The sequence below is a fragment of the Pituophis catenifer genome, unplaced genomic scaffold (genome assembly GCF_029215685.1).
Source record: "Pituophis catenifer annectens isolate HBS135680 unplaced genomic scaffold, rPitCat1.0.hap2 SCAF_16, whole genome shotgun sequence".
Taxonomy (NCBI): Eukaryota; Metazoa; Chordata; class Lepidosauria; order Squamata; family Colubridae; genus Pituophis; species Pituophis catenifer.
In genome coordinates this window covers 20,480,460-20,502,103 of record NW_027256896.1, presented here as the reverse complement: position 1 = coordinate 20,502,103, position 21,644 = coordinate 20,480,460, and the positions used below count along the sequence as shown (strand labels likewise).

At 44.4% G+C, this 21,644-nt stretch overlaps 1 protein-coding gene across 1 annotated transcript; it reads right to left on the bottom strand.

Annotated features, from left to right (window-relative positions):
- Positions 1–1,933: 1,933 nt before the first annotated feature.
- On the bottom strand, positions 1,934–15,135 carry LOC139325473 (cytochrome P450 2W1-like). The gene is made up of 9 exons (XM_070955360.1): positions 14,863–15,135; positions 11,720–11,882; positions 10,963–11,112; positions 10,715–10,872; positions 5,918–6,094; positions 5,257–5,398; positions 4,603–4,787; positions 4,082–4,223; positions 1,934–2,546 (listed from the first exon to the last, which is right to left on the bottom strand). Exons 1-9 carry the CDS (start codon positions 15,118–15,120, stop codon positions 2,359–2,361), a joined length of 1,563 nt encoding a protein of 520 aa, XP_070811461.1. The 5' UTR covers positions 15,121–15,135; the 3' UTR covers positions 1,934–2,358.
- Positions 15,136–21,644: the final 6,509 nt, after the last annotated feature.

Below are 21,644 nucleotides of genomic sequence, written 5' to 3'. Positions count from 1 at the left end.
GAATTTCCAACTTTCCTTCGACTCTCCCTCCCTTTCTGACAACAGGTTTACAAAAAGGTTGCAAAGCTGGATGGGAAGCGAGGGTCTGATTATCACATAGACAAGCCCATTTGCCTTTCCCACACCCCACAGGTGTGGCAACTTCTGTTTTCTTTGGAGGCCGACCTTAGTAAGGGAAAGGTACCTTCACCCTGAGTTTGTCAGATCAGCTCCATTGAATGGGGCAATACTGACCCCCAGAGTCTGTCCAGGGACATCAGCCCCTCCCCTTCCCTGTAATATTTATTGCCTGGATTGATTTTGTGCCATCAAGTAGGTATCAACTCTTAGTAACCATTGAGTTGGATCTTCTCTGAAGGATCTCCGTTCTCTACCAGGTACTTCAAGTCTCCCCATGGTGCATCCATCACTACTGCAATTGAGCCCATCCATTTTGCTGCTGGTTGTCCCCATCTTCTCTTCCCCTTCCACTTTTCCCAGTATTATGAACTTCTCAAGAGAACTAGGGCTTTGGAGAATGGCCCACAATATGATCATCTAGGCCTCAAGTGTGAACTCCCCGGTTGATTTGTTCTGATGGTCCGTTGGTTTGTTTTCTTGGGCAACCATCATCTTCTCGCGAGTCTTCTCCAACACTGAGGTTCAAAAGCATCAACTGTCTTCCTATCCTGCTTCTTGAAGTTGTCCTTGTGGGGACACCTCAATCTAGTTCATAGACTGACAATCAGGCCAACATTTCTATTGTAGATGCGCCTGCATGTATGGAGTCCCGTGGCTCAGATAGGTGGCTTCCAAAGTTCTTGAGAAGTCATAACTGGCTTTCAGATCATGCTGCCATTCTCAAATCATTGTCATTTCCTCCTCCTCCTCCTCCTCCTCCTCCTCCTCCTCCTCCTCCTCCTCCTCCTCCTCCTCCTCCTCCCTGCAAACCCCATTCCCTTCTAGCATTGATGATGTTCCCTAGTTTGGGTCATGAAAGGTTGTAAGAAAACAACCAAGCTCAGAGAGCACCAAGGACCCCACAGTTCTCCCACCACCCAAAGTTCAGTTTAGAATTGGATGCTGACCCAGTTCAAGATCGACCATGGCTCGAGCCTCATATCAGGACCGCACAACCAAGACTGAGGGTCTTAAGCGACTCCCAGTGACTCAAATTGCGTGTCCAAGCAGAAGAACTCACAATCTGTGGTTCAGGAGCTGCCTGTGGAGATGCTGCTTTTGAGCCCTCTTCGAGCCAGCAAAATATTCAGTCACTAATTCTGCATTAATTCTGCAGAATCGATCAAATCTCCTCCTCTCTTTTCCTAAACTCCACCCTGGTTGTGGAAACACAAGTTCCATGAAGAGACCAGAAGGGGGCAGCAGAAATTAAGAACTGAGCAAGGGACAGTCATAACCCTCCTGTACCACTAGATGGCAGCAGGGTGAAAGAGAGGAACTGATAGCACCACATCAATATGGGGGGGGGGGGGGAATTTAAATATTAGATTAGAACATCTCAAAAGTTTTCCAAAAAGGCCCGAAGTTTAAAGAGATGTAGTGGGTGAGAAAAGGGAGTAGAACGGAAGCCACAAAATAAACATGATGTACCAATGTTTCAACTTATGTTGTGCTGTATCTCCCATCGTTGGTTGCTAAAGATGATGAGAAGTGTAGTCCAGCACAGCTGCAGGACTTTAAGCAACTAAAATATGGGTTCAGTTAACACTTTTCACATACAAGATTTTGGGTCTTCCACTATTTTGATCATGCACGTTATTTTCCCATGTTCTTAATGGGCTGTACTTATTTGTAAAACCCAAAACCCTTTCCAGAACCCATGGCACAGATTTCATTCCCCAAATACGTAAATAATAATTTCTGTTTGTCAAGAAATGGATGGTAATACAAACAGCTCCACTCATTTGCAATACACTTCAATGGCAATAGCATTAATTTAGCACCCTCTCTAAATTTAATTTCAGTTTGGAAATAAACTGCAGTCCCAAGTATTTTGCAAAGCATAACAGAACTGTATTTGTCAATGGCCTTAGATGCTTTAACACGCTTGCACAGAAGAGCTTCTAAATCAGTGTTAGATCCGTGCTTCTTAACCTCGGACACTTTAAAAGGTGTGGACTTCAACTCCCAGAATTCCCCAGCCAGCTGTGTTTTGGAGCACATCCCAACTTGCAATGCTGGGAGTTGAAGTCCACACCTGTTAAAGTGTCAGAGGTTAAGAAACGCTGCTGTAAGATTACTACTGTAGTTGGTAAAGAGTAGAATATGGGATTAAATCAAGAGACAGGAGAGCGGCTGGGGAATTCTGGGAGTTGAAGTCCACGCCTCTTCAAATGGCCACGGTGGAGAAACCCAGAGCTAGTTGGTGGGCACAGCACAGGTAGAGTAGGAATGTGGCCTCCGAGTGAAGGCAGGCTCGGTCGTGAGCTGCAGGTCTTCTGCACGCATTCCAGGTGGGGCTTGAAATGTGAACCTTTGCAACAATCCAACTGCAAAGATGAAGAGCTCCATCCTGGCCAGGTTTTCTCCCAGGCAGTTCCTGCGACCTGCAACAAGTACCCCAAGGTCATTTTTTTAAAAAAAAAGACAGAAAAGGACACAGACAAACTTCCAAGTGGCCTCAAGGGCTCTCTAAAGGGAATGCAAACGACCAGCTGTCTGCAAGGAATATAAATCCTTCCGTTTCCCCACCATCCAGTCAGAGGTGAAGAAGCTTTTTGGATGAAAAGTGAAACGTCTTCAAAAGAAAAAACAGGAAAGTCCAGTTGCCTCCTGAAAAAGCACCTTTGGGACAACTGTGACCAGGATGATGGAGAATCTCCATGAAGAAAAGACAGAAAGGTTTGTAATATTGTCTTCATGGCACATCTCCTTAAAACATCCTGGAGCACAGAGGGATGGTCTTCCTGAACTTGAAGCCCTCCTAAGGCTCTGATTCACTTGAGGGTTGTCTGTTCTGGAGAAGCAGAGGTCCAGGGTGAGACTCCCTCATAGCCTAGAGAGCTCTTGAGGTTCACAGAAAACAAGAAAAAGCCTCCATCTTCTTACTCATTGTCCCCAACAGGTAACGCATACCAGGAGATCAAAGGTCGGAGGAAGGGTAAAGCTTTGGACAACCAACTTTGGTTCCAGATCCTGGTGGAGCAGTTAGACATCCATGGTGCTGCCCAGCATCCAGGTGCTCCAACCAGAGCAATTTGTGGCCTTCAAACTATCTCCCCTGATGATTAAGGGCCTCTTCATCTTCTAGAGATAGGTTTCATCTCATAAAGCAGAGGTCTTCAAACTTGACAGCTTTAAGACTTGTGGACTTCAACTCCTAGAATTCTGGGACTTGAAGTCCACAAATCTTAAAGCTGCCAAGTTTGAAGACCTCTGTCATAAAGCATCTCTTGGTTCCTCCACAAAAAGACAAGCTGTAGACTGGACTGTCTAACCTTAACAACTTTAAGATTTGTGGACTTTCAACTCTCAGGGTTCTGGCTGGGGAATTCTGGGAGTTGAAATCCGCAAGTCTTAAAGTTGCCCAGGTTGGACACCCCTGCTGTAGACTGACCTCCCAGCAAATCTCCTCTCTTTCCTGGACCCCCGGACCCTCCTCACACAGAAGACTTCTTCACCAGTGGTGAAATTCAAAAATTTTCCCTACTGGTTCTGTGGGCGTGGCTTGGTGGTCATGTGACGAGGAAAAACCAACTATCACACTTTATACAGAAATAACACAAAAGCTACACAACTGACTCACACACAATGCAAAAGCAGCTGGACTTCACACAAAATGGCCCCTGCAACAAGCAGGAAACTCACAGAGTCACAGAGAGCTCAGAAACAAACTATCACACTTTATACAAAAATACCGGTTCGGGCAATAGGTAGTAAAAAAAAAAATGCTTTAAAAAGTAAAAAAAAAAAAATTCCCACAATCAGGTGGCACAGCTGATTGTCACAGCTGATCCTTGGAACCTTTTTTTTAAAAAAAAATTAAAGCATTTTTTTTACTACCGGTTCGGGGCGGTTCGCCCGAACCGGTAGAAAAAAAAATGCTTTAAAAAGTAGCATTTCACCCTTATTCTTCACCCACCTATTGAGAAAGGCAAGAAGGCATCTTTCTTCAGAAACTTCCCTTCAGCATCCAGAAAATGGTTGGGGTTGAACCTGTAGGGAGTCTCCCACTGGGTTTCGTCATAAAGCACAGATGTCAGAGAAGGAAACACTGGTGTTCCCTGGAGGGGAAGCAAATTGAGAAATCAGTTTGTGAAGAAATGAGTTCCAGCTTCCACGTTTTCAGGGAAGAAGGAGAAGGTTCAAGGTAGACCTCGTGGCAGGAATCCTGAACCCGGATGGTCTAAGTCAGTGTTTCTCAACCTTGGTAGCTTGAAGATGGGTGGACTTCAACTCCCAGAATCCCCCAGCCAGCGCTGCTGGCTGGGGGATTCTGGGAGTTGAAGTCCACCCATCTTCAAGCTACCAAGGTTGAGAAACACTGGTCTAAGTCAACATAACATGGACCTTTCACGGACATCCCCATTCTCCACAAAGCTTCCTCGGCCCCAACGTCTCTCCTGCCACTTGGGACTCTGAGCACCACCTCCTAGGTCATACCTTTGGAATAAAGTAACCTCGGAAGTGGGTGTCCACGGCGGTGCAGCGTGGGAAATGTTGCACGATAGAACTAAACCGCTGGACCTCGTGAATCATGGCATTGGTGTAGGGCATCTGTTTCCTGTCTTCGTAGACCGGCAAACGTTCTGATCCAACCACTTGCTGGATTTCCTGTTGGACCTTCCCTGCAGGAGGAGTGGTCCGAAAGTCAGGGCCAGGAAGCTAAAGCCCCTTTCCTTCATCAACCCCAGGGAGGCAGCTGTGTTCCTTGACTTGTTCTTCAACTACAGAAAGCTTGAGGAGATCAGCTGCTCTCCAACCTTCTTAGCAAGTTGGGATGGGCTCCAAAGCTTTCTGTCTGCTGGCCTCCAAGGACAACTGCCACAAGCCCATAATAACCACCTTCTAAACGTTGGAGGAACTCGGCTGCTATCTCTGCTTCTCCTGTTCCAGGTCAGAGACTCTGTGGCCATTGACTGGTTTGGAGCTGTTTCTGGCTACTTGGATTTGCAATTTTCTCCTGGGTGCCACTGACAGTGGGAGGGATAAACCTGTCTCAACAGCCTCTCCTAGGTGACTTGCGACTTGCGGGGATCAGCCTCCCCCTAACTCAGCCCAAACAAGGTGTCTTAGCAAAAGAGAATTCTAGCTTACTCTGAATCTCAGGGTACTTCATCATCATCAGGGCGGCCCACTGCAGAGTGGTGGCCGTGGTCTCCGTCCCAGCCATGACAAGGTCAAGAACCGAGGCCACGATATTGGGGTTGTGAAATGAGTTCTTCTTGCCATTCTCTCCCTTAAACACAAGAGGCAAAAATTGGTTTGATCAAAGAAAAGAAGGTGGACTGGGAAGGCAGACTGGGGTGTGTGTGAAAGAGAGAGAGAAAGAGAGAAAGAGAAAAAGAGAAAGAGAAAGAAAGAAAGACATAAAGAGAGAGAGAGAAAGAAAGAGAGAGAGAGAGAAAGAAAGAAATAAAGAGAAAGAGAGAAAGAAAGGAGAAAGAGAAAAACATAAAGAGAGAGAAAGAAAAAGAGAAAGGAGAGAAAGAGAGAGAAAAAGAAAGAGAGAAAAAAATAAAAAGAGAGAGAAAGAAAGAAAAAAGGGAGAAAGAAAGAAAAAGAGAGGGGAGAGAGAGGAGAGAGAGGGAAAGAAAGAAAAAGAAAGAGAGAAAGAAAGAGGGAGAGAAAGAGAGAGGGGGAAAGAAAAAAGAGAAAGAGAAAGAAGAATTGTAATCCTATACACCTCATGGAAAATTATTTTAGGATGCCGTTAAGTTTTCTGTGACCTCCTAACGGAGGAGACAAAAGCGCCAACCTCTTGTTGCTGTTTAAAGAGCATGGAGTCGATGTAGTTTTGCAGCTGGTTCCTGCTGAGCGTCTCCTTGCTGGCTCGCATGTATTTTTCGATGATGGTGCAGGTTTCTTCAATCCTTTTCAAGATCATCTTATGGGGTTTGAGAAGGAATCCAAGGAACGGATAGACGTTATACAGCTGGAAAAGAGCAAATAAATCAAGACAAAAACCCATAGATGGGAACGACGATGTTACAGTGATGATGTCTGTTCATTTAAAAGGTAAAGGTAAAGGTTCCCCTCGCACATATGTGCTGGTCGTTCCCGACTCTAGGGGGCGGTGCTCATCTCCATTTCAAAGCCGAAGAGCCAGCGCTGTCCAAAGACGTCTCTGTGGTCATGTGGCCGGCATGACTCAACGCCAAAGGCGCACGGAACGCTGTTACTTTCTTACCAAAGGTGGTCCCTATTTTTTCTACTTGCATTTTTTACCTGCTTTCGAACTGCTAGGTTGGCAGGAACTGGGACAAGTCATGGGAGCTCACCCCCTTATGCAGTACTAGGGATTCGAACTGCTGAACTGCCGACCTTTCGATTGACAAGCTCAGCATCTTAGCCACTGAGCCACTGCATCCCTTTTTCTGTTTATTTAGGGGGTGCCTAAATTTCTTTTAGTCAATATTTTTAGGGTCTTCGTTTTTAGATTTGCGCAGAAGCTGGGGAGCTTCAGAGTTTTAACTATGGAAATCCTTTCCTATGGAAAGGCCCACATTTTAATTCAACATTTTGAAGGTACGAAGAGCAGCTATTCTCCTTATCTGTTTTTTTAAAAAAATCAGCAAATAATTTTTTGCTTTTAGGAGGAGCTACCGGCTTTTTCTAATCTAGACAGAATCCATAAATGTAAATCTGAAAAAGAAAAAAAAGACTTTATGGAGGGGGAAAACAACAAAAAGACAGCAATGAAATTTCTTTTGAAAAGGGAGCAATTAAAAAAAAACAGCAAAATTTTATAATGGCATTTTTAGAAATCTGGTAGAGCACAAAGGAGTCGGAGCCAAACATGAGAGTGCAACAGATTTATCCCTGATCTTTAGCATTTAAACAAAGAATTATTCTGGACATTCCAGAAATTATTAATGGGGTTGAAAATTGATGGGGCCGAACCTGCATCCAAGTAAACCAGGAGGAAAATGGGAGAGCTTGGAAGGGCTGGTCCTTTTCTTCTGCAAAGCAGATGCTGGATTCCATCAAGAGAATGAAGGGAAAAAATTATAACCGGAATGCATCATTCCAAGTCCAGAATTGCATTTCGCAACCTCCAGTCCAAATGACATTTTGGCTCCTGCCATTCTCTTTCTGCTTTCTGGATGGGAACTGGTGAGTCAATGCCAACACATCTAGAGGCCCTGAAGGGGGAGAGAGGAGGTGTCCCTGTTTCCTCAGTTTCCAAAGCCCTGAAATTTTCTCCTTTCCTTCCAGGCAGCTTTTCCAAGCCTCTTATTTGGGTTGCTCCTCTGCGCATCTCTCTATCCACAAGCGTTTCTTTCTGAAGCAAGAAGCAGACTTTTGCAAAGGGAAGGCTCCTCGGTGCTCTCTGAGTTTGGTGGTTTCCTTGCAGGCGTTTCATTACTCAAACTAGGTTAGATCATAAGTGCAACCCCCACTCCCTTCTAGCATTGATGATGTTATCTAGTTTGGTGATGAAAAGTCTGCAAGAAAACTGTTCTGTCCCCCTTCCTCACACAGGCAAACGTAATACCAAGCACGCCTGCCAATATTTTATTAGGTAAACAGATTAGAATTCTTGGCAGACCAAGGTTTTGGCAGCAAACTGCCGAATGCCTGCCAAGACCGTTTCCACTCCCATAAAGCAGAAGAGGACTTATCTTCAGTCCGTTCCAGGAGCAACAAATTATTCACGAGACAAGAGTTTAGTCAATGTTCAGTCCAAAATATATCCAAGCCGAATTTCAGAGATCACAATGTGACTTTCAGGGCTTAACTTTGTCCGTCACAAAGCCTGAAGAGCAATCCCACCCACTTTTATTCCTGGTGGGGCGTGGCTCCGTGACTCAGCTCAATCTCTGGCCCTCCCACGCCTCTTCCGTTGCTGCGCACGCTCCTCCCTCCGACGCTGCCTGGGATCAAGCCAGGATTCATCATCCTCGCTCCCTATCAATTGATGCTCCGATATGCCTTCCTCCTGGCACATCCCAGGCTGTTCCTCCTGGCCTTCGGATGGAACCTGAGGCATTGCCAGAGAGGAGGGTCCTGGAGAGGGAGGCCTTGTCAGTTCCTCCCCATCACCTTCTGAGTCCTCCTCCTCTGTTAGGACAGGCTCGGGAGTCGGGGTCACAACAAACACCACCAAGCTCAGAGAGCACCAAGGACCCTTCATTTCAACCCTGAGCTACAAATATTCTCCTCCGTTGGAATTTGCGATGTGTTGCAGATGTGACTGACTGATCAATTGGTAGAAGGCACGTTTGGATATTCCCCCCTTGTGGTCCCTGCCATCTTGTCATGGCTTGGAGCAACCTTGGCAAAAGAAGCTGCTCTTCAAATTTAGGAGAAGTCAGCCCTCCTCTTTGCATTTCAGGAGGCCTGGAGGCACATTTTCCCCCTCTGGAGCCTTGTAGCACAAAGCAAAGTTCCAAATGAATAATAAAAAAGAGAGCGGGCGGGGGTGGTGGTGTTCCTTTTTGTCACATTTGGGTTTAATTTAAAAACATCAGCCGGGCTGGGCGATTGTATCTCCCTGGGAGGAATGCGCAGAGCAAACCAAATTTGGCCAAGGGACTGACTGGCAGGAATGGAGAGCGTGCTCTGCTCACGTGTAGAGAGTCGCAGCTGGGAGGTTCCGCCCATGTTTTAGCTCCGGGTAAAAACATTTTTCTTGCTCTGCCTGGAAAAGATGACTCCAATTTTTCCAGCCTTGCTTCCTTGCCCAACAGAACCGGGAGGGTTTGAAACCTGATATGTCATATGGAAGTTGAGTTTGGATCAGGGGTGAAATCCAGCAGGTTCTGACAGGTTCTGCAGAACCGGTAGAGGAAATTTTGAGTAGTTTGGAGAACCGGCAAATACCACCTCTGGCTGGCCCCAGAGTGGGGTGGGAATGGAGATTTTGCAATATCCTTCCCCTCCCACACCCACCAAGCCACGCCCACAAAACCAGTAGTAAAAAAAAATTGAATTTCAGCACTGGTTTGGATGCGTCAGACCATTCAATCCCTTCCGGCTATTGCCAGATACACCAAGCAGCTTTCTGTTTGGGCATGATGCGGATGCTGTTTTCGGTGACCCCCATCCCCTGGTGGCAAAAGGTAGACTGCGGATAAACGCTGAGGTTCCCCTTCACTGCCTCCTTACACCTTGGTGGGGCGAGATGAGTGGCAGATAAATTCAACCAATCAATAAAAACCTGTGTCTCTCGTGAAGCTTTCTGATTTCTTTCTGATGATCGTAACATCGCCCTCCCCGTGTTGAAAAAAACGTGGCTTAAGTCCGTTCCTTGTGCTTAAAAACCACTGCAGCCTCCCCACGTGTTGATTCATGTGCTAGTTAGTAACCAGTGTGTAGTTTGACGGTTGCACCATCAACCATTTGGGACCTTCCCTGCTGTTTCCTTTTAAGCAGAGTCAATAAGGGAAGCCGGATTCACTGAATAATTGCAGCCAAAAGCTTTTAAGAAGCAGGTTTGGCTCATTTAAAGACTGCATCGCTTAACGACAGATGTTCTGGTTCCAACTGAGGCCGTAAATTGAGGACTACCCATATATACTTCTCCCTTGCGATTTTTAATAGATTCATTGCTGCAAAATGATGTTGTTGTGATCCACCAGCAGCCTGCAGAGCTGGCAGCGGAGTCGGACAGTGAGGAGGCTGAGGAAGAACATGGGCCAGTCCTGGAGTCCGGGGAAGGCCCAGATGAGGGCTCTGCGTCGGAAGCAGAGATGGGGCCGGGGCCATCGGGGAGCGATGCGTGGACTCCGGAGCCTCCAGAGGCTGACAGTAGAGAGGCAGAGGAACAGGAGGAACCTGTTCCTAGTGCACGCATGAGAAGAGCTGCCAGAAGGCAAGAGCAGTTAAAGCAAAAGGGACGACTCGGGAGTAAGGCCAGGAGATGATTGGCCCCTCCCATAAGGCTTAAAAGACCAGCAATGCTCTTGGCCTCTTTGCCAGAAAACAACCGTTGAGAGATTTGCTTCGTGTTTGGATGTATTTCTTTCTCGTCAGCATCTTCTGTTCCTGAACTGTTGCCAAGAAAAGCCTTTGGCAGTTTGCCTAATTATCCCAAGGTCAGAGATAAACTGAAGAATGGTGTTTTGAGGATTTTGCTTTCAATTAATTTGGAATAAGCTGAGAATGAGTTAATTCTCAGCTGTTTTAATAAAATCTGTTCATTTTTTGGAACTATTTTGCATTTAATATTAACTACGTGGGCAGACAGCTGGTCATTTGCATTCTTTTAGAGAGCCATTGAGGCTACTTGGAGGTTTATCTGTGTAAACACGTGTCACCTGAGTAGAGCAAATGGGTGGGGGAGACTTCTTGCAACTATTGCAGATAAACCTCCAAGTGGCCTCAACGACTCTCTAAAAAGGATGCAAATGACCAGCTCTGTCTGCAAGGAGTATAAATCCTTCCATTCCCCACCATCCAGTCAGAGCTGAAGAAGCTTCTTGGATGAGAAGTGACATGTCTTCAAAGAAAAAACCCAGAAAGTCCAATTGCCTCTTGAGAAAAGCCCCTTTGGGATCTCTCTGAATGCCTTTTGCCCTTTGCTAGGAAAAATAAGGAAAGGCCATCTTACATGTAAGGCCGGATCTCCCAGAAGACTCATCACTTCAGAGATGTTTCTTAAGAGCGTGGTGAAAGTTGGGTCGGCGTAGTCAAACCTTTCTCCAAAGAGGATGGTGAAGGTGATGTTGGTTGGAGCTTCAGCGAAGGTCTTCAATGCAAAAGGCTCGCCTGAAAAAAGAAAGAAGAATAGAAGATGATTCAAAGAGCAGACGAAGGAAGTAGAAGAACCCAGGATGAAGAACGGAAGAAGTGTCTCACCTTTAAAGGAGTTGACCCTCTCAACCAGGAAATTGAGCTCTTCGAGGATCTTTCCTTCGATCAGTGAGGTGCCCATCCCGAGATCCCGCATCGTAGTCAAGGTGAATCGACGGGTGTTCTTCCACAGTTCTCCAATGGAGAAGAACAGACCTGAGGAACACACTCCTTTCATTCATATCCCATCAAAAGGAGGATCGCATCTCATAGAAGTGAATTCCCTCAAAGGTCTCCTATAATTGGTCAGCCTTATTTCTCTCCTTACTAGCTCCACGCAGCAGAGAAGAAACGGGAATGAAGCGGACCAGAAATCAGAGCCTATCTAACAGCAGAAACCTTTCAACCAATGATGGAACCAAGAATGGTTGCCTCAAGGGAAATGACTACTAAAAGATGGTCAATGCAGGGTGATCTCCAGCCCAACTCCTCCTGTTCAAGAGCCATCTTGGCTGACCAGCTTCTCCTATCTCCCTTGCCTTGATGCTAAGACCAAATATGTATGTATGTTGCGTATCTTCAAGAACTAAAGGGTGTTTAGTTGCACGATAATTGGAGTGTCCCTCAAGTATGGTTTCCCAAGTTTTCTCTGATTCCCAGGGATTTTTTTTTTTTTAAAAAAAGCACAATATATACATTTAAAAAAAAACATGTAAAGGACGAGCACTTTGATTCTGCCACCTCCCCTACTTTCCTTCAGTTGCATCTTTGGAAGGTTGGACTCTAAAGATCAGCTATCTTATTTATTCCCAAGTATGGTTACCGTTCTCGTGCTGGATCTTTAAGAATATGGGGATCGGAGGCCTGTCGATAAACTCATTTCCCTTGCTCAGGAGGGCCTCTTTCACCGCCTCATAGCCAACCAGCACCACAATCTTCTCTGGACCCAAATGGAACGTGAAGACGGGGCCGTAGGTTTTGGAAAGCTGGAGGAGGAAGTGGATGAGAAGACGTTCAGAACCCATCACCTACCATGGCTGAGCGTTGGAAGTCTGTAAGGAATCTAATAGCCTAACAAATGTTATGAAAAGTCATAAGATTCAAAGACTGATAAATTTGGTTAGTTGGAAAAGAGGTTACCGAACTCCTTCAGATGTTTGGCTCCTCTTCTACGAGATCTACTGTGAAAGAAAGCAGCCCTTGAAGTCTAAACCAAGGCGAGGAAGAAGCCAACTGAGTTTCCTTGGGTGAAGACCCCACCACCAGCGTCCAAGAAGTCTCTCTCTGAAGGACCCACCTCCTGAACCTCTCTGGATAGATGAAGAACATTCTCCTATGTCATGATAAATGTCCCCCCTCTGAGTTGATTGCATTGCATTGGGAACAATCGAAGTCTGTGGTCATCAGGTCTTCTTATGATCTTCCTGGAAGCTGTTGTGGAAAGTTAGATGGATGGACCCAGGTCCCACTGAGAGAAAGCTGTGTGATATCACATCAAACTTTGGCCTCTCCTGGCCAGTGTTGTCTAAAGTTTCAGATGGGGAAACATCTTCCCATCACTCTCTCTGCTCTTTTAAGGGAGAGCTTAAACCTCCAATTCTCTGCTTGTGTTCTATTTACGGGATGCATGGAAGCCCAGCTGGCTGGCCCTGATTTGTGTATTTATTTGGCATACAACCCAGTGGTGAAATCTGAACTGGTTTACTACCGGTTCGCTGGCTGAGCAAATGCGCAGTGCATGCCAAAAGGAGGCATGCGGTAAGTAGAACAGCACATGGGGGGGGGGGTGATCAGCTGTGGCGCACAATCTTTTTTTTTTTTTACTTTTAAAAGCATTTTTTCTACAATCTCTTCAGCCGAAGAAGTTGTAAAAAAAAAAATGCTTTTAAAAGCCTCTGACGATCCCAGCTGAGCCGTGCGATCATCAGAGGCTTTTTTTTTTTAACTTTTAAAAGCATTTTTTCTACAACCTCTAGGTTGTAGAAAAAATGCTTTTAAAAGTTAAAAAAAAAAGCCTTTGATTGCCCAGCTCAGCTGGGCATGTGGGGGGGGGGGAGACGGATTTTTGCTACCGGTTCTCCAAACCACCTGCTGCTATCGCTACCGGATCGGGCGATCCAATCCGAACCAGGAGCATTTCACCCGATACAATCCTCCTAATGCAAGCAACATAGTACACTGCCTGATTTATTTATTTATTTATTTATTATTTATTTATTAGTTTGATTTATATATGCCGCCTGTCTCCGGAGACTCAGGGCAGCTTACAATGCGTTAAGCAATAGCCTTCATACTTTTGTATATACCTGCTTAGTAGGGCTTTCGCCCCCCCCCCCCAGCGGTGTTCTTTTTTATACAAAGTTAGCTTATTTCCCCCACAATCCGGGTCCTCATTTTACCTACCTCGAAAGGATGGAAGGCTGAGTCAACCTTGAGCCTGGTGAGATTTGAACTTGCAGTAATTGCAGGCAGCTGGTGTTACTTAACAGCACTTTAGTCTGCTGTGCCACCAAGGCTCTTTGATACACGCACCCCTTCTACAACCAGGGGAACTTCTAAAGAAGATAGTTACTCTTCTGTCAGAGCAATAACACAACCTGTGAAACTGCTTTAAAGTTGGGTTTACAGAGAGACATCAATACTAGGAGCACCAATTCACACGGCATTTGGTGGGGATTAACACTCCTTGAAATGCAAAGCAAATTTTAAAGCAATTATGTTACATAACAAATGTGGCAAACCCTTTGCACTGCTTATTCCTTTCCCTTTTAGTATTAAACTGACTACGGGCCACACAGTTTATGGATTGTAATTTTAGTATAGTTAGTTAGACCATGTATAATTGACAGGCTGGATTTTATCATAGATTTTAGTTGTTATTTATCATTTTATACTAGAACTTTTAATTGTAAATTTACTGAGTGTTTTTACTTGTTCTGGTCTCTGATCTATGACTGTAATAATAAACTGATTGATTGATTGATTGAAAAGCAGGTATAGCTAGTAACTGCCTGTTTTTAGACTTGGCATAGGAGGGCTCAAAAAATTCCAGATGATATGCCTAGGTTTTTCATGATATTGAAAAATTGCTTGGTCTTGCTTGTTGACGTTAATCATCGATTCTGTTCTTGTTAAATTTTGCTAATAGCTCATTTCTGGGTTGGGTTTGTTTGGGTTTTTTAAAAATTGTTTTGGAAAAAAGCTCAGCACGAAATAAAAAAAAAATTCACTTGTCGTTGAGAACATTTCGTTCATCCAATAAAAGGGATGAAAATCTGCCCCTGTTTAAGGTATGAACACACGTTCCTATTTGACCACAATGTGCCTTCTCTGCTGGGAACTTTTTCATCGTCTGCAAGCAAGAGTATTTTATTTTTTATTTTATATCAAATTTATATACCGTCCTTCTCCCTGAGGACTCAGGGCGGTGTACAGCCAAAGTAAAAACATAAACTACAAACATTAAAATACAATTAAAAAGATATATATATATTTGGCCCCATAATTAAAAGCAATGACAAAACAATTAAAAACATTTTTAAAAAAGTGTTATTTTGGGAGATATGACTTCCTAAATGCTGTGGGACCATACTCTGGCACTAGTATTTTCTATTGTAATCAATAGAACTGATTACATAAGCAAGCATGATGTGTCTATAGCATAGCAGCTGTAGTACAACTGTACCCACCCATACAGATTTAATTTATCCCCAGGCCAATATGAATATTAGGAGCAGAAACTGAGCTTTTAAATACGATTCAAATCAATCCAAAATATGACTTAAACCAAAGGTTTAAATAGGACTTAGACCAAAATAAACCAACCACGATTTAAATCAAACCAAGGTCTAACTATACTGTTACATCTCCATAACTTTACTTCTCAACCTGCAAAGTCTTAGATAACCATCCTGGTCATTCCTGCTGATAACAGAAGGTCTTACCAACCACCCCTTTGCTCCTTACCTTCATAAATGAGACATCTTGCCTTTTAATATTTATCAAATGCAAATTGCCAATGATAGGGAGCGGGATAGGTCCCGGAGGCATACGAGGTGATTTGTGGAGGTTGCTTAGAAATAGACCTGCTAATAGCAGCAGTAAAACCAAGGAGAAAATGATGGTTGGGTTGAGGAGGAAGGATATCCAAGGAGTCATGTTGACAGTAGCTTTGGCGATGAAGAATGGGGAAAGGCTCTGACGGAGCAAGTTTAGAAAAAGCATTTTTATTTGGTAAGAAACCAATTTGGCAACCCTTCACAGAGTTTGTGAAATGGCCCAGACCAGAGTTCCAGCCCTCTTCACAAAGTCTGTCCTAGATGCTTGGCTGTGTCGAAATCTCCTTGGTCACCTCAAGATGGAAATCACGTGTTTACTCAAAAAGGCATCCACCATTCACGAGACTGGGTCAAATTCTGGATTTTGCCCATAAGCAAAATCTGGTCAGAATTCAATGCATTCTTTTCCCCAATAAGAGCTTTCATCACAAAGAACTTCAGTCAATAAATTTATTGATTTAAGGCATATTCCATCTTCAATTTGCATTCAAAGAAGAATCCAGAGAATTCGTTTCATCTGAAACTGAACAGAGGCCATCTGTCAACAAGAGGACATTTGGCCAAGAGAACAGGAGAGTGTTAGAAAAGTGAAATCCTCAAATCAAACGATTAAAAGAAATGTGTTAAATTTCAATGTATGTTGGCAAGAATACAGAACCTCCTGAAATGCTGGACTTTTGTAACTCAGGGAGGCAATAATTGGTGGAATCTCAAGGAAGTTGGTTGATCTTACATAATAGATGCTTTGGTCTCCTTCATCTGAGGCGGCCTCCTTTCTGTAGCCCTGTGGCTTCCTCTCTTCCATCTTTTTTAGAACAATTTTCATTGCAGGAAACCTAAAATTTCTGCCCACTGACTTTTCCAAGCCTTGACCTGGCAAGGACCCTTGCTTTGCACACAGGATCCAAAATCTCTCAGCATATTTATATTTGGCCAGAAGGGAGGTCAAGACCCCCTCCATTGCTTGAAGTCTATGGCTTGTTGCGAGATGGGCAGGGATCTAAACCCAATATATAAATTAAGTCAGCCTCCCTGAGATTTTTCCCACATAGATGTTTTTCATACAATAGATCTCTCTCTACCAATGGATTCTCGGCGCTTCCTGGTCTCCAAGTCAAAGCACAACCATTTTCACGGAGTGTTCAACCTTTGAGGTCCAAGCAACGGTCACTTCTTTTACTACCCTTGTCCACTCTTCAACCCATTCCTCTTCTCATGACTGTCAACTGTTGGTCTTCCAACTGTTTGTTCTTGATCATTTATGAGTGGTTCACCCAATGATATTGCTCTACCAAAGGAGCAAGACTGGTATAACCATCGCCTTCTCTCTGTTCCTTTGGGCCAAATCAGTGGTGGGTTGCTATCAGTTTGCCCTGGGTCCGGCGAACTGGTAGCGGCGGTGGTGGGAGGCTCCGCCCACCCATCCGGACACTTCTGGGCATGCGCAGAAGTGTTGTGCGCACACACAAGTGGACGTGTGCCCACGAGCAAAACGGTAGCGACGGGTTTTGGAACCTGCCCCTGGGCCACACGTCTCTCGAGAGTCATTTTGTAAATTCAGACTCTAAATAGCAGCTAGAGCAGAACAAGAGAGAACTAAGCTATTTCCCATCGAGCAGAGGGTGTATGTGAAGATAATACATGAAGATGCAGGAAAAGGTATCTATGACTTGAGTTCCATGACTGAAAAGCAAGATATTGTTAAAAAAGATGCAGAGATTTAAAATATAATAATAATAATAAGAGAGGTCCAGATTAACAAGCAGAAGTCCGCTGTAAACAGATTGTTCTCTGCAATGTTGATTATCAGGGTTAACACCAAGAACCCAATCTGGGATTCAGATCAGATTTGGCAAGAGAAAGCCAGAGGCCCCTTCTCAAGTCATCCCAGATCCTGCAGGCATCCTCCGCTGTGGGATTTGAAAGTAACTGAGTGGGGAAAAAGCTGTGGACTTTGACTTTCCAAAACTTTTAGGTTAAAATCACAGCCTGTGTCCTAAGGTTTCGGGTTGCCTGGGGCAACCGTCGAGATGGATCAATAGAAAGTGAATTTATAACTAACATGCGTGATCACCAGGCTCTTTCAACACCATTCTGAGTTTGGGTGAAGCCAAGGCTGGTTTTCTGAGCTGGACTCACTCGGAAGGTCAGCAATTTTGCTGACTTACGGACGAAACAAATCTGCAGAACTGGAGCAGCGGGTTAAAAATTAAAAGCAAGGAATGTAATGTTTTATCCAGAAGCCAAGGATTTCTGTGAAAAATTAACTGCTGGCAGATGAGAAGGGGGTGTGTGTGTTTGTCAAGGCAGTGCCAAGAAAAATACCATGGAGGAGGAATTTAGGACACTTGTGGTTAAAGCACAGTTGATTCACACTTGGGATGGAGAGGCGGGTTGGTCTTTCCAAAGAAGCTGGGACTGAAATATCTGAAATTTTTAGAGGGGGTGCCAGATTGGAGAAGAGAACCCCCCCCCACTTTCTCTGTCTCCTTTTCTTCTTTTTTTCTGCAAGGGGAGGATGAATAAAAACGGGCTCTTTTACAGACTTGATGAAGGGATCATTTAAACCAAGGGTGCCCAACTTGGCAACTTTTAAGACCTCTGGGACTTCAATTCCCAGCATTCCCCATGCTGGCTGAGGAATTCTGGGAGTTGAAGTCCACAGGTCTTCAAATTGACAGAGATGGACACCCCTGGTTTAAACAAAGGGCTTAAGAGCACTGAAAATAATTACAGGTAGTTCTCGACTTACAGTCATTTTGTCAGCGTTCCAGGAAAACCATGTCTATGGCTATAGACACATTTGCTTAATGACCATTTGAAGTTGCAATGGCATTGAAAAAAAGGCATTAAAAAAAAAACTACAACCGGTCCTCGTAGTTATGACCATTGCAGCATTGCCATAGTCATGCGATCAAAATTCGGCTCTTGGCAATGGACATGTATGTATGTGGTTGCAGGTCCCGGAGGGAAATAGAATGCCTTTTTAATTCGGCTCTTCTGTCCTTCATCATGTCCAACATAAGCCTGAGATTCAGTTCCCAACATCTGGAAAAAATGCAGGTGGTTTGCATTGACCTACCACCATTCATTGAGCGGCCATTCAAAATTACGACAGGGCTGAAAGAACAGGTGGTTACAACAACTATCCTCGGAGTTCTGGCAGTTCCAATAACCCCGCAGTCATGTGATCGTGGCCCTTGCAAACCAGCTCACACTTACAACTGGTTGCAATGCCTCACGTTCAAGTAATCACCATTTGCAACTTTCCTTGCTGGCTTCCCTAGACAGACACTGGGGAAGACAGCAGGTAATGTCACAAGTCATTGGGGATAAATCTCTCCTCCCGTCCCCTCAACCTCAACAGCAAATGTTGAGTATATTTATAGCTTTATATAGCTTTATATATATATATATTTAATAAATCTGCTTTTTTTTCTTGTTCATGGTCTCTGTTGCAATTTTTATGAGGTTTGCTGTTTCTTAGAATCTCACACTTATTATACTTTGCAACTAAGGAGGAACAAGTCCAGAGGATAAAACTCTTGAGCCTCTTTGGATTAGAATTCTCTAGATGATTGGGGGTTTTTTTTCCTTCAGCCAGCAGAGGTCACTACCATATTGCAACTTCAGCTATCGAGAAGTCACTGAAACAAGATTTGGGGGCGTCAATTAACAAATTCCTGATGGGAAAAGATGTGTTCTAGACGGCTTCAATTTATAAGAAAGCCATAGTTTTAAATCAAAATTTGAAATGTAGAAATCCTGGGAGAAATCCAACATGAATGGACAAAGTTCAGCAAGTTGCAAAATTACGAAATGTTCTTCTGGTCGGTCTTAGCAAGGATCCATATTAAGTTCTTGTAGCTCACTGGCCAAATTCTTCATTAATTCTAAATTTTGGATCTGGGCGTCAGTTTGCTGGGAATATTCTAGAGAAAGGAAGGCAGGAAGAAGACATTACGGCCACCCACCCTACGCCCTTCAGGAGAACAGAAGACTGTTAGATATAAAGGTTGACCTTCATTCAAGAAGGTGAGAAGATGTAACATTTAATCAGCACCAGAAGCTCCTATTGTCCAAAGGACATACCGTAACAGGATCCGATTTGGGACAAACTCTTCCTTCTGTTCTAATGTTCATAATGTCCCCTCGAACCACGTTTTTAGCACCAGCTCTCCTTTCAAAAACATTGAAAGCCCACAACAAGGCTTATCCCATCCTTTCCCTCAAGTGGTACTCCTCCAGATGTTTTGCACATCAGTTTCCAGGTCTTCAAACCTATAGAGGTAAAGTCACTGTGGAAATCTAGAGGAAGTCCTTATTTTCTTATGGAAGTTCGGTTAAACACAGCAGCTGGGCTTTGGAGTTGTAGCTGCCCTCCTTGAAAATTGGCCGAAATAAGATAAAAAAATGAAACAACACTAGTTATAATCACCAGTTTTCCTTCTTTCCTTCCCTCCATCCCCTCAACCTTCCTTCCTTCCTTCCTTCCATCCCCTTTATCCTACTTTCCGTCCCTCCATCTTAACCTATCTTCCTTTTCTTCCTCCCTCCCTCCCTCCCTTCCCCTTATCCTCCCTTCCTTTCTTCCTTCCCTCCATTCCCTCAACCTATCTTCCTTTCCTTCCTTCCATCCCCTCAACCCACCTTCCCTTCCTTTCTTCCATCCCTCCATTCCCTCAACCTATCTTCCTTTCCTTCCTTCCATCCCCTCAACCTTCCTTCCTTCCATTCCCCCAACCTATCTTCCTTTCCTTCCTTCCTTTTTTCCCTCCATCCCCTTATCCTACCTTCCTTCCTTCCCTCCATTCCCTCAACCTACCTTCCCTTTCTTCCTTCCATCCCTCCATTCCCTCAACCTATCTTCCTTTCCTTCCTTCCTTTTCCCTCCATCCCCTTATCCTTCCTTCCTTCCTTTCCTCCATCCCCTCAACCTACCTTCCCTTCCTTCCATCCCTCCATTCCCCCAACCTATCTTCCTTTCCTTCCTTCCTTCTTTCCCTCCATTCCCTCAACCCACCTTCCCTTCCTTCCTTCCGTCCCTCCATTCCCTCAACCTATCTTCCTTTCCTTCCTTCTTTCACTCCATCCCCTTATCCTACCTTCCTTCCCTTCCCTCCATCTCCTCAACTAACTTCCTTTCCTTCCCTCCATCCCCTTATCCTACCTTCTTTCCCTTCCTTCCTTCCTTCCCTGTACCACCATTCTTTTGTGTGTGTGTGTGTGTGTGTGTGTGTGTGTGTGTGTGTAATAAAACACTGGATTGTAATGCACATTGCAGGCTTGCTTACAATAGTCCCTTTTCACGTCCATTTTTCTTTTAACGCCACCAAAGTTTGAAACGTAAACCCTATTTCAGGCTCCACCATGGTCAAAGCCAATTTTGCCTCTGAGGCCTGAGATTATTTCATAACCCCCCCCCTTTTTTTTTAAAAGAAAAATTTGTTAATTCACGTACGTTATTCCACATAATAATTAGGCTTAGCTTTAATTTTTGTCAGGAAATTCTGATCCAGAAAGGAAGTCGAGAAGGGGGGGGGGAGCAGACAGGCTGTATTTTCTGGTCAATCATCTGCCTGGCAAAATTTCCCCCATTGTATTCGGACAAAGGGCCTGTTTGAAAGTGATAAGACCTTCCGATAAGCCTCTACAGGTTTTTCCTCCTATTGTATCTCACCCCATTCACAGATACGCAAATCAACAAGGAAGCTGTTTTTTAAAGCTCTTTTCCTGGGAAAGTCATAATGGTGCACCATTATGTCGGTGTGAAGCTTGCAAATCCCAAACTCTGGCTCACGATTAGGGAGAGAGAGAGAAAAAAAAAAACTGACGTTTTTCTCTGAGTCTGTTTTCTTCTACCTGCGGAACCAGCATGGATTTAAAAGTCTTGAACACCGTAATCCATTAAAAAAACCCTCTTCATTTCTCCCTCCGAAGCAGCATTTCTATACTCAAGGAACTTTCTGCACAAAATGCACAGCTTCAAACTTCGCAGGAATTCCCACAGCTGTTCAAAGGACGCTTCTGCCCCACGGCTCTCCAATGAGGGGCCTGGAGAGAAATCCAGCTGTTTTGCTCCATCTTCCCGTTAAACAAGCAATCCTTTCAAGCTGAATTCCCAATTTATCCCCTCGTGCTTTGCCAGCACTTATGACTTATTTAGCATTCTCAATTTCTCATTACCTATTAAATTTATGTGCCTTTTTTAGAGACCAACATGGCTGCTGGACCTAATGCAGATTACAGATTATCAGAGATTGGAAGGGACCTTATAGGTCATCTAGTCCAACCCCCCGCTCAAGCAGGAGACCCTATACCAGAAAGTACCCTTGATTTACAACGTGTCATTTAGTGGCTGTCTGAAGTTACAACGGCCCTGGAAAAAGTGACTTATCACGGTTTTTCACGCTTATGGCCATCACAGCATCCCCAATGGCCAGAGGATCAAAATTCGGATGCTTTGGCAACTGACTCGTATTTATGACGGATGCAGTGTCCCAGGGTCACGTGATCCGCTTTTGTGACCTTCTGATGAGCAAAAAACCAATGGGGAAGCCGATTCACTTAACAACCGGGTAACTAAGTTAATGACTGCAAGTGATTCACTTAACAACAGTGGCAAGAAATGTTGTAAAACGGGGCAAAACTCGCTTAGCAGCCATCTTGCTTAGCAACAAACATTTTGGG